The sequence below is a fragment of the Quercus lobata genome, chromosome 11, assembly GCF_001633185.2.
Source record: "Quercus lobata isolate SW786 chromosome 11, ValleyOak3.0 Primary Assembly, whole genome shotgun sequence".
Classification (NCBI taxonomy): domain Eukaryota; kingdom Viridiplantae; phylum Streptophyta; class Magnoliopsida; order Fagales; family Fagaceae; genus Quercus; species Quercus lobata.
In genome coordinates, this window is record NC_044914.1 from 24,485,870 (window position 1) to 24,499,694 (window position 13,825).

At 32.3% G+C, this 13,825-nt stretch overlaps 1 protein-coding gene and 1 pseudogene across 1 annotated transcript; both read left to right on the plus strand.

Moving 5' to 3' along the window:
• The window catches only part of LOC115968133, a 95,302-nt pseudogene that overhangs the window by 79,356 nt on the left and 2,121 nt on the right, over positions 1-13,825 (plus strand).
• LOC115968148 (MADS-box protein SVP-like) lies at positions 2,145-11,725 on the plus strand. The gene is made up of 3 exons (XM_031087440.1): positions 2,145-2,510; positions 8,627-8,705; positions 11,446-11,725. The coding sequence occupies exons 1-3, from the start codon at positions 2,329-2,331 to the stop codon at positions 11,458-11,460; spliced, it is 276 nt and encodes a 91-aa protein (XP_030943300.1). The 5' UTR covers positions 2,145-2,328; the 3' UTR covers positions 11,461-11,725.

Genomic DNA, 13,825 nt, shown 5'->3' on the forward strand with positions numbered 1-13,825 from the left:
TCAATCAGCCCACACCCACTTGACTCACCAGGCAACACCCACACCCACCACCACGAAATCCACCCGAGCCACCACAGCACACCAACCACACCACAACCCATCAACGCCGATGAACCCAACCGACGCCGATCTACCCAACACAGCCCAACGACGCCAATCTACCCACCACAGCCCAATGACTATTCAACCACACTACAGCCCACCAATGTCGACGAACCCAGCCACCCACCGACGCCGATCTACCCACATAACCACCACCACCATTGGTGGGACAGAGAGGTGATCGGCGTGGGTCTGAGGTGATCGGCAGCTTGGGACGGCTGTGTTAGGCTAGCGGTAGTGAATGAGGGAGCTTGAGAGAATGACGGTGAGAGAGGAGAGTGATTGAGAGAGGATGAGAGCTTGAGAGAGTTTTGGGAGAGGATGAGAGCTTTAGATGGAGTGACTGAGAGAGAAAGAGGCACGAAGTGAGAAAGAGAATGAAATAATATTTTAATCAACTGGTAGAATAAAATAATTTTTTTTTTAGCTTTCATGAACAGTGCACATCTATTTATAGATATGCATTGTAGCAATGGAGTTAAAAAAATAGATTTAGCTCCACTGCTGCAGCTTGATTTTGGTGTTCGAGGAGCTAAAATATAGCAATATAGCACCACTGCTGTGAGTGCTCTTATAATTTATAAATGTCCAACCCTAATGAAATTGTGATTCTATTTAAATAAATATAAATAACCTTATACTTTATTAAATAAATTTATACTTTAAAATAATAATTTTAATTATAGATATCTAAAAATTTTAACTAAGATTTAGGATGTTATAAGTCATGCTACTTTGCCATTTCATATATATAAGATTTTTTTGATAAAATTTGTATGGATTAAAAAAAAAATATATTCAACATTTAAAAAAAAAAATTGGGTTACCCTCCCCACCCCCACCCCAGATCCTTTGATCGTCTGCCACTATATCCACCTATGATATTGTCCAATTACAATTTCTTTTTACAATCTTTCAATTATTACATTTTACCCATAAGATGACTAAAATGAAATCAATTGATTCCCAACCAAATTAGAGTTTTAGAGTATATAATTAAACAACAGTTTTTCAATTTCTTTTGAACTCTCTAGTCTCATGCCTTTGTAAAGCTATTTCATGAAAATGAAAATCACTCTACGTTCAATTTTTAAAAGGAATGTCGAACAAAGGTAACATTGAATTAAATGCTATTATTGTTTTGTTTTTGTTTTTGTTTTTGTTTTCCTTAAGAAACAACATTGAATAATTAAGTTAACACAAGCATTGGTTCAAGGATGAAACTAAAACCTACAAATTATTTAGAAACAAATTATTTAGAAGACTAAATACAAAATGCATCATCTAATCTTAACTAGTTTTAAATTTTGTTCCAATAGTTTTAATTTTTCTTTTTCAATTCAGTCATTTAAATTATATATGTTTTCAATGTAATCCTTGCAAAAAATGACGCAATTTTGCTGTTGGAGAGAGATAGGACTTAACGGTGCAATCAGATGGGGATAGATGGAAAAACTAGATTCAAATGTAAATAAAGGAACTTATAATTTAACTTTTATAATGATTGTGTTCATCTTGAAATTACGATGTAACTTTAAAAAGAATTAAGAAAATATCTTTAATACATAATTTATGATAATAATGAATTTAGTGTTAAAATTAAGCTAGTGTGGTTCCATGCTGCACAACAGTTTTTTTTTTTTTTTTGGTTGAGAAACAACAGTTTTGTTAGTTATGTGGGCTCTGTAAGGGTACACCCCTATTTACCAACAAAAAAAAGGGTACACCCCTTGCTCAGATTTTATTTTATTTTTCCATCTTTTATTGGTTGAGTAAGTGCAGTTTTATTCACAAAAAGGGGAAAAAAAAATGAAAAAAAGCAAGTGCAGTTTGATTTTTTGTATTTTTGATCTGATACTTTGGTTAAACTTCTATGAAAGACAATATTCCTCTTCCGTAAAATAATACATAGCTTTCATTTTATTTCTCTTTACCATTCCGAAATCCGTAACAATTATTTTATTTATTTATTTATTATTTACCAAAAAAAAACAATTATTTTATTGGAATACTGATGAGTAATTTACTTTTGTACTATTCTCTACATGTCTCTTTTCTCTCTCTCTCTCTCTCTCAACTTTCTATGCAAATAGTTTCTATATATCTGGAATACTAGGTTGGGCTAATAACTTGGATAGAAGTAGAACTTTGAAGTAAAGGGTCTGATAACCTACTCAGCAAAAAAAGAAAAAGAAAAAAGGATCTGATAACCTAATATCTGGGAAAATGACGAGGCGGAAAATTCAGATTAAGAAGATTGACAACACGACGGCAAGGCTGGTGACATTCTCAAAGAGGAGGAGAGGACTTTTTAAGAAAGCTTTTGAGCTCTCTACTCTCTGCGATGCTGAAATTGGTCTCATGGTCTTTTCTGCAACAGGAAAGCTCTTTGAATACGCCAGCTCAAGGTTTCAATCTCTTTCTAACACTTCTTTCTACTTATAGAAAAACCCTTTTTATTTTCTCATTTTTTTGACTAGAGAGAGAAACCCTTTTTTCTATCTATAGAAAAATATGTCATTGTCCATTCCTTGATCGTTTTGTTCATGCCTTCACTATGATTTTATGATTTCTAAGGTGTGTGTGTGTGTGAGAGTGAGAGACCCAACTGCTCAAAATAAAGATCCTTTACTGAACAAACCAAATAAGTGATTTAAAAAATAGTACTATGTAGCATAAAATAAAGAGAAAATAATTTTAAAAATAGTACTATGTAACATCAAATAAAGAAATGAAAAAGTACTGCAAAATCGTATGGTTTCTGTCTAATGAAAAGGGAACGGAAAAAGAAAAAAGTAAAAAGAAAAAAAAGAAAGACAAATAAACAGTTTTTTTTTGTTTTTTGGGTAAACCAAATAAACAGTTTTCAATTCTTACCTTGAAGGGTTTAACGTATATGTGTAGCTGCTACTTGTTTTGAAGTTCTACAAGCGGGTTATTTTGTCTTTGAATATTGCTAATTATTGCCTATTAATTAGCGTATAATCTAATTTTTTATTTTCCCTGAATTTTAGATTTGCACTTGCATATTGTATAGCTTCAATTAGCTGCTTCAACTCTGCCTTTAATGTTTGCTTTCTTTAAAAAAAAAAACTCTTCCTTTAAGAAGAGGAAGAAAACTCTTAAATAATTGTATTTCTCTTCTTTCACACTTTATTTAAAATGAGGGATGCATGAGGTATATAAACTCCATGTCCAACCATAACTTTCCTTATGTTTATTATATAACTCCAAAACAAACACTCTATAAATTCATTACGTAAACTTGCCTCATTATTTTATGTATCATAACTATTCAACTAACTCATTTAATAAATAAAATAGATTTTCATAACATAAATTAAGTTTAACTTTCAACACCTCCTCTTAAACTTAATTTTTAATCACCACAAATTAGGCTTGCATATTTTAGAAGGTGTCACAGTTTAGTGGCTTGGTGAAGATATTTGCGCCCCAATCATGTGACTTCACAAACTCAAGTGGAATTTTTTTTCTAGCAATACATCCTCAAATAAAATGATACTAGGTATCAATGTGCTTGCTTCGGTCATGAAAGACTAGGTTCTTTACAAGAGCTAGTGTTAACTTATTGTCCACAAATTCGTAGCTTTTTCTTGCAACATTTGCAACTCCTTCAACAAATTTCCAAGCCATATTGCATGACAAACACTAGAGGTAGTAGCAACATACAGTCACAGTTGGTTGCTTATTGGATGTCCATGCAAATGCAATATCACCCAAATAGAATACAAACCCACTATCACTCTTTCTATCATCGGTGTCACCAGCCCAATCACTATGGCTATAGCCAACAAGTTTAAACTCTTTCGAGGGTGAATATAATAGTCCAAAATTTAGTGTACCTTTCATATAGTGAAGAATTCTCTTGGCTGTCATCAAATGATTCATGGTTGGTACTTCTATGTTGCGATTAAGAAGTCCAACGCCAAAGAGAATGTTCGGTCTTGTGCATATTTGGTACCTTAGACTTCCAACCAAACTCTTGAAGAATGTTTGATATACCCTCTCTCTATCATCATGCTTTGACAACTTCATTCCACATTCCACGGGAGTACTAACTAGTTTGTAATTTGACATCTAAAATTTCTTGAGGATCTCCTGTTAGGAATCTCATATTTGTTCTAATATCCTAATACTTCTTATATTTCCATCCCTTCAATTAGTATTTAGTCCCAAGATAGGATTGAGTTAGTCCTAAGAAACTAACATGCATGTGTGCAATGCACATGACAAGAATTGATTGGGTTAAGTGTGATTATGTGAGTAATGTGTAAACAATAACACATGTCAGTGTCTTGGAGGAAGTTGAAGCTTAAGGATGCAACTAAGATTGTAGCCAAACTTGGTCATTCTCTTTAAATGATAGAATATTTAGTTCCTATACAAATATAATGACAATAAATATCTAATGCTAAAATATAGTTTTATACACAAACACTATCATAATAAATGCTAGTTAATAACTATGATAATTTTCATATTTCATATTTACATTATAAATAAAAAAATAAGATAGAGAAATAATATCATATATATTTTCATGTGCATTTTAGAGAAGTTTAACTTTTGGTTGACCTCATAAAATTTTATCACATAAGTTTTTGTTTTGAGTCCTTACAATTCTAACGTCATTATTGTAATTTATATTTTTATTTGATTTTAAATTGTACTCTACATTAAAATCTTTCCTTAGAATCTTGCCACATTATATTTTCTTTAAATGATAGAATAAATAGTTCCATATTCAAACATGATCATAGCAAATTCCTATTAATAATTGTCTAGATTATTAAATTTCGTATTTGGAAAAAAAAAAAAAAAGAAAATCATATTTTTTTAAAAGATGATAAAGGAAGATTTGCATTTATTACCCAAAATATATACTGAAATCCAAAGTCACTAAAAGTTGGGTTACTGGTATATAGGCAACCCACAAATTTTCCTTAGAAAAAAAAAAAAAAAATTATCCACAATTTTAAGAGCCTATATTAATAGCATTAGATATGCCTAAACATCGTACCTGAAAGGATATCCTAATGAAAGTATCTCAAATTTTTTTTTAATTTCATTTTAATTTTTTTTGCTTTAATTATTATATTGAAGAGACATTTAGGGTTTAATAATAAAATAAAATTATCATTTTTTGCTTGAAATCAAATTAAGTTTTTTGTGCCACATAAGTTTGAAGTCATCTTATATGAAATCATACAGGGTGCTCCATTATTTTGTAAATTGGCACGATATCATATATCATATAAGGGTGCTCCATCACGTTCTAATGTGTGAATTACCTGTCATGTGAAGTACAACATTAGGGAGTAAGAAACTTTAGTTTCTTAGGTTCTCAAAAAAAAATAAAAAATAAAAAGCAAAAAATAATTTGTTAGTATTGTTCACTCAAATTTGGGGAAATAGAATTAACTTTAAACTCCATTTTAGAATTTCCATGCTTAATACCCATAAAGAAGGAAAAAATAACACATTTAGAAAATAGCAAGAAATGTGAGAAGAGATCAATAGATGTTGATTTTAGGGGGGAAAAAAAGGAAGAGAGAATATAAAAAATTATATGTAATAGAAAATTAGAAGATTTGGTTCACAATCTTAAAGTTTTCCCTTCATTCATTAAATCTTATGAAAAATTTGGATATTTATTTGATTGTTTACTGAAAAAATAGTTTTGGGTATTGATTGTTCATATAGAGAAATTTTATCAATAATGCAATTTTTTTGGTAAACAATGAGCAGGAAGGACTTCGTTTATCCTGTGTTGTTAGGTATTTCCGGATAAGTTGTCTACAAAAATTTTCTTAGGTAGAAGGTTTGATGCAAAGAGATATAAGAAAAGCCAAAGGCCAATTTTCAATTCGATATATTACTCTCTTTTAATTTCATTCATGATCTAGGACTTAAACAGGATTTACTTGGAACAACTCTCCATGCATAAGAAATAACTTACATTTCAATACAAACTATACAAAGTAAAGGTTTCACCAAATATTTAAAAAACAGCTAACAAGACCTATTCACTTGACTTTATATAGTTTGTATATATTTTTGCTAAAACATTGAACTACTTTGAGAGGACTATCAACTCTAGTCAAAAGTCAAGATATCCGACTAGAAAGCATTCTCTTCAAGATGAATCCCCACCAAATCACCTTCCTTACAAGCTGCTGGTTTTCTATGTTTGTTGGCTTACTTTTTTGGTACTTTTGAATTTGTTTGAGAAATCAGTCTTGAACATTTTCATGCAACTTCTTTATATATTTTACTCTGTCCTCGATGTCTCCACTAAAATTATGAGTAGCAATTTTATACAGTTAACTCTTTCCTCACTATCTCCACTACAATGATTAGTAGTAAGTAGTAATTTCATGCAATAGCATTAATAGGATTTTTGTTTTGAAGGGTAATAGGATTTTGACTATACACAACTTTAAATGGACTGTAATTGGTAGTTTGGCTAGCAAACCGATTGTAAGCAATTCAACTTGAGTTAGAAGGATAACTCTCAGAAAATCACTTAAACTTTAATTGGTAGATAGAAGGTAGTTTTTCTGTGTCACCTTTTATATTTTTCATGTTATTGCGAGCTTGTTAGGAATAACCTTTTCCTCCTTGGTTGGATAGTGTGGTCAAATGTCTCTCTCCTCCAAGGTTAAACCCTTCATAAGCTAACCACGCCAAACCCTCCCTCAAAGATTGCAGCTTGAGACTTCAAAAAGAAAGTTCTAGGATATGGATGAAGCATGTATTTATACGGAGAGTGCATAACCAAATTCTTTGAAATGAGGCTGCACAAGCAGTGGACAAGTCAGGATCTCATAGAAAATATTTGTTCACGAGCATGGTATGTCTGCTTGAAATCTCAATGGGGTACTGTAGCTGTGTATGTTCAAAACAAGACCTATGTAGGACACATAGGGAAAGATATAGAGTACTCTAGTTTAGCCTTTTGAGATACGGTACTTAAATTGAACTGAAATTACCATTCAGTGATACAAAACCACAAATTGGAAAATTGGAGATCTTACCCCTAGTATCACATCAAAGGTGACACAGAATTCTACCATTCTAACAAGCATTACAGATAGGAAAATGGTAACATCAAGAGAGGACAAAAGTGTTTTCTCGTTTATTTTAAAAATGAAAAAAAGAATTACGTTTACATGTTCCTAAATATAAGAGACTTTACCATCTAAGCAAGGCTAGTTACACAATTCTTAATGAAGGACTACAGACAGACAGGATAACCACTTAAGTTTCAATTGATGATAATTCCATGACTGGAATGATGAACACGATCAAATGTTGGAATAACCTAGCTGTGAAGATATCTGATTGGCAAGACTAGCTTTAGTAAGCCAACAAGCAGAAAGAATAAGATTAGCAAGACATACTCATGCGAAATGCTGTCATGACTGACTTGACTTTGAATAAGAATCTCTAATTACTAATTAAACCACAGTGAAAATAAGTAGCATAACTTAGTCAATTAACTAGATTTTTTTCAAATTTGATAAGTACTATGTTAGTTTTAGTATTGATCTTATAGTCACATTAATCAGGATCATGATAATAACATGGTCTTTTCCATCATAATTGTGCTCTTTACAGTGCATTAGTGGGACTTGTCAACTTGTCTTTGATTGTGGTTGTTAAGAATTGCAATTAACCAGATAAAGCATTTTCAAAAGGAATTTCAATGTAGTTAATGATCAAATTTTCAGCAGCATTAATTTAAATAACAAGAATTGCATACCTATATGTCTAGGATTTTGTAGGGTTTCATGATGAACTGTCATGGAAAACTAATATGACGAGTTTTTTGAAGTCTAACTTTGAATTTTAGAGTATTTTTCAATCTTTAAACTTTCCAAAACTGAAACAGTATTTACTGTATGATATTTATCCTGCAAGCAGTAATTATGTAACATTTTAATGCAATAGCTTGAACCAAATCCAAAAGTCTTAAGTCATTTTATTTTATGCCTGCAAAAATTAGAAATTTACTAAATAAGTGAGAAATTAATATGATGTAGAACACAGTAGGAAAATAGGAATGAGAGAATTAACAAGACAAATACTAGGCTTCACCACCTAGAATTTGCCTACAAGCCCTAGACATCACCGTTCACCACCAAACAAAGAGAAATCTATCATTCTCAAATTATTCTTATTCATATTGGGGTTCATATAGATGTTCACCTTTATAGTTTGACCAAATTAGAAGTTTGCACATAGTTTGTGCCAATCAATATAAATATCACTTGTGCTTCACATTTTAATTGAGAACACAATTGGCTTGCAAACAATGGTAGATATGTGGTATGCTAGCATGAGATAAATAATTAATTCTTTAGTCACCAACTCAATTTTATTTCCTTAGATATGAGTCAGAAATACATACTAGTAGTTAATAAGTTCGTCCGCACTTTCAATTTAATAAAATGTGAGACAAGTAAAAGAATTGAATGTGTTATCCTTTTGTTGTCTGAAGTATGCAGCAAGTAATTGAAAGGCATAATCTACGTCCAGCGAATCTTGGCAAAATGAACCAACTATCTCTTGAGTTACAGGTATGATGTTTTGAAGTTTTTTAGTTTGGTGAATAAGTGAGGTGGAAAGTCATAAGAAACAAATTACATCTACTTTGAGGTAATAACTCTTGAATCCATAAGAGATTCCTTTAATTCACAAGGAGAAATTCAATGTCCACTAAATGGAACGGAGAAAAAACTTTTAGAAATTTATATTAACGAAATTCTGAATTTTTTCTTCGAGGCTACTATGCATATAAATGGGAAAAGAAATCATAGAGAGGCTAGTAGACCATAAAACACCCGTTAAGCAAAAAATGAGGCTAGAGATATGAAAAATCGCCAAAAACATCAAAATTATAAAATTTACAAAATCAAATCCTACAAACCTTAGGAAACATTTCAAAACAAATGGGATCTTATTTTGAATTCTAAATTGAAATTTAAAAAAACTTTCCGTAAATAGAAAGAATTACTAAATGAACGCCTAAATGGAGGAATTTGTCCAAAAAGTGGCATAGGTCATGGCCATTTTCTTCTTTGTCTTCTTCTTTGTATGCCAACAATAAAGTCGACTCCACTTCTTCATTCTTATCGTCAATATAGTTAGCTTTCTCCTTAATAGTGTCAACAACATTTTTACATTCAGAAGCATAATGTCCATATTTTTGACAATTATAACATTTAATGTTAGATTTATCATACCTTCTTTTGTATGGTCTTGAGAAACTTCATCTTCCATGATCTCTTGTAGATTGTAAACTTTGACCCCTCTCTTCATAATTGGAAGAGTTTTGACCATTCCTTTGTCCAGATCCTCTATCTCTACCATGTCCACGTCCTCGGCCTCTTTGGCTACTTTCACGCCACCCTTTCTCATTCAAGGTGAGCTTTGCTTGTAGGACTTGCTCCAAAGGTTCTTGCTTCTTCTTATTAAGCCTTTCTTCATGGGCTTGTAATGATCCCATGAGCTGGTTAATGGTCACTGACTCCAAGTCTTTTGATTCCTTAATCACCACAACGATATAATCAAACTTAGAAGTTAATGACTGTAGGAATTTTTCTACCACACGGACATCATCCAAGTTCTCACCATATCTTTTCAATTGATTTATAATTGCCAACACCCTTGAAAAATAATCTTAGATAGATTCAGGACCCATTTGTTATTGTTGTTTATACAACAGTTTTTAGTGTTTAAACAATATTGGGTCCGTTTTGATTGAACTTATTTTTGCTGAAACTGAAAACTAAAACTGAAAACACTGTAGCGAAATAATTTTTAAATGTGTAAATAGTACTGTGGGACCCATTTTTAATGAAAAAGTTGCTAAAAAGTATAATTTGTGGGTCCATAAACAGTGCATCTGAGCACTGTTCATGGAAAATCTGGTCAATAACTGCGGCTTGGAAAAAAAAAAAAAGGAAAACGCAGAAATAGTGAACGTGGACGCGCAAACGCGCAATCCAAACACAGTCATTATATGTATTTTCACACTTTTTCACTCACATATATTTTCAAAAAATACAAACAACGTTACTAGAAATCTCTTACCAAACGGGTCCTTAGATTCTTTCATGGGCAAACCTTCAAACTCGCCTCTCAATGTTTGAAGGCGAACTTTCTTCATTTTATCAACTCCCGTTCGAGAGTTTTTAAGAATCTCCCATGCTTGCTTAGATGAAGTTGCATTTGCAACTTTCTCAAACATGATTTCATCCAAACCTTGATAAATCAATGTAAGAGCTTGTTGATCTTTCTTCCGAGCCTTTTGCAAGGCTTCCTTTTAGTTTAGAGTCAAAGATTCTTCATCTTGTGACTCCACATAACCTTTCTCCACAATTTCCCACGCATCTTGGGATCCGAGCAATGCCTTCATTCAAATACTCCAATTTTCAAAGTTTTGTTTGGTAAGTCGAGGAATTTGGAATGACACCATCCCATTGGCAATAGCCATTCTCACCATGAACCGATTGGCTCTAATACCACTTTTTTGGAAATAAAACAAAAATATTGATGGGCCTTTCCTCTCTTACTCTCACAAACACTCACATACTACTTAGTGTATAGAAGAGACTCACACTCACAAATCAAATAAAGGGAGAGAGTGGAGGGGGAAGAGTTAGAACACTTTAATGTTTTGTATTTCTCTTCAACTCTTGCATAGAACTTGACGGATGAATAGGTTTATATAGTACACCATCCAACCTCTAACTCCCACTACATTTATTTTTCTAACTCTTACATTTATAAATCCCACACATAACTTCAATAAACCTCCCACTACATTTAACTTATGAAACTCCCACTTATTTATGAAAGGTTAATTAAAAACAAGTTAAACTTCTTACAATATATTCTTAAATCCATTTTAAAGTAAATCTGGGCTTATCTGGTACTAAAAGATAAATTTGGTGGCGAAATTAATGGTTGCAACCACAAGGTGATGTCACTTTCAACTCATCATTGAACAATTTGTCTGTTTGTGTAGCAACTTAACTATCATCATTGACACTACCGCATACCCTTGGTGTGATGGTCACTCCACAAGTATAAGTGCTTGTGAGATGTGGGGGGTAAGGACCGGGGTTCAAGTCTTCAAGAGGGAGCTTCACACACATATACACTTAGATTAGGTTAAAGTAGAATTTCTATATTGTATAAAAATAAATATATAAATAAATAAATAAAAATCTCATCATTGACTGCATGCCAAGAAATGCATGCTGCTACTATAGAGAAACCATTTGCCTTAGTGCATGTTTCTATGTCTTGCAGGCTACCTCTCCCTAAATGAAATTGAAGTATAGTGAAGATGAAGAAGCATACACGGATTCCCTTTTCTCAAATACGAAAGAAAAAAAAAAGCCATGTCAAAGTAAATATAAATCCTAGCTCAGAGTTGTAATTAAGTTTCTGTAAGACCAATTTATTTCCATCAGTTGATTCAAAGAGAGTATGTATGTGGTAAATTTTGGATGCTAAATCATGTTTATGGATAAATCAAATTTGTTTCAATGGAAAATAAAGTAGAAGGTGATGGGAAAGGTTGCTTGTACAGTAGAGACTGATCTTGGCAAGACATACTATTGATAATTTGCATAAGATGAACTGGAACTCAGATGCTTGGAGAGCAGCAAAAGCATTAGTAATTCCAGTAATTTCTTCCAATATCGATGACGTGGTAATCCTTAAACAACATATATATCTATACTTTGACAATTGTGCTTATGTTTGTAGGGTTTGCTCCGTTCCTTAAGTTGCATAGTTCTTGATGACAATTCAGGGCATGAAATTGAATCACAATTCTGCGATAGGTTTGTTATCTATGTGTGATTGCCTTTGAAGTATTACATGTCGGCCTTCACATTTCTTTATCAAGAATGGGGCTTTTGAGTACACTTGGTTTAAGGTCTAAATTTGTTAGTGTATACTTTCAAGTAAATCCTGCTCCATCAAATAAGACTTGTGTGCTTCCTATAATTTTGGAATACAGATTCTTGCTACAAATTGGGAAAAATGATATCATAATTCATAATATAATATGATCCCACTGTGCATTTATTATTTCTTTTTATTGAATTTTTCTAGGGTAAATTGTTCTTCTATTTTTCTAGGGTAAATGATATCATATTTCTTTTATTATTTCTTTTCAAGTATCTCTCTCTCTCTCTCTCTCTCTCTCTCTCTCTATATATATATATATATGTACGTATGAAAAAAATGAAAGTAAATTAATATAGCTACAATTTAAATTATATGCTTACATATCAAACCTGCATCATATGTATGTAGTTTGGTATTCTCTATCAAGTAAACTCATCAAAATTTTTGTTTAACATGTTAGGGCTAGCTAAGACTTATAAATCAAATGTCAATGACTTTTTTTAAGTCCCTTTTTTTAAAGTTCTTCGTGAAATAGAGAAAAATGGCTTTTTTTCCCCCTCACTTTTGGGACATAGAAAATTGAATTCAAATCACTAAAAATAGAAACAAAAACTTGATCCATGAAGGGTTTTCACTAGTTCTTAGTACTTTGGAATAAGAAAGGTTATTAACACCTCTTGGAAATGATGACATTACATAAAGATTAGGGCACAATTGCAACATCTCTGATTCTTCAAATTCTGCATGTGTGAACTACGAAATTTTTAGACTCTTGGGGGGGGGGGGGGTGGTTCTGTGGCTTTGGAGTTTTATTATTTGACAAACACAAAAACACAATGTAGATCAGCTTCAGTTATATTAAAGTTAGAACCAGCTCAGCTAGAAGCCTAGAACAGTTGTAAGAGTCAAATGTGAGAATAATAGCGCTCTTATTAATTTCCATGAATTTCTAGAGAAGTGATATTCTGTTTAGAGAAATTGGACGATTTAAATGGGAGGGAATCCTTTCCCAAATAATTTATTCCACTTGTTACACAAATGTTGAGAACATCTTGGATGGATAAGCTATGGCTTTTTTGCTCAATTTATTTCTGAAAATCAGAATAGATATACAGCCTATTAAAACTCAGTTCCAGTACAGTTCATGATAATTGCTTTGTGCAGACTCAAGGGTTTGCCCCCGATCAGTCATCCTGGGGTTTCAACCAGGAGAAGCATTCATGGTCCGAAAGGTAGCTAATTTGGTTCCCCCATTTGAGGTGCATATCACATTGCATTTCATTTATTTTGAATGTCTACTTCTCAGTAGACAAAATTGAGGCCACGAAGTATTTCTAGTTTTCTACCCTTCCTTTTTTTCCTTCTTTGCTTTTGCAGGGTGGACCCTCAGAAATAAATGTGGCATTAGAATTTGCTGTAAATTCTCTTGAGGTATGTATTTTGTGCCTAGAATTCTTGTACATAGGCTTCTTAATTTGTTTCATAACTTATGTATCCTAGATGCCGTTTCATGTATGATGTTTTATTGATGGTGGCCAAGGTGACATAATAATCAGCACTTGGAAATAAAATGTCATCATGAAAATAGGGTGCCAGGGCCAAATAATGATTAAGTATAAATTCGAGTAAGAGAATGAAATCTAGTTTTGGAAAACAAGTTTCAGAAGTGAAAGTATATCTCTCCTTCGAAAATTTATTAGAAATAGTTTAAGAATCTGAATTTAAACATAAAGTATTTATCAAATCATAACCATACCAATATGTCAATTTC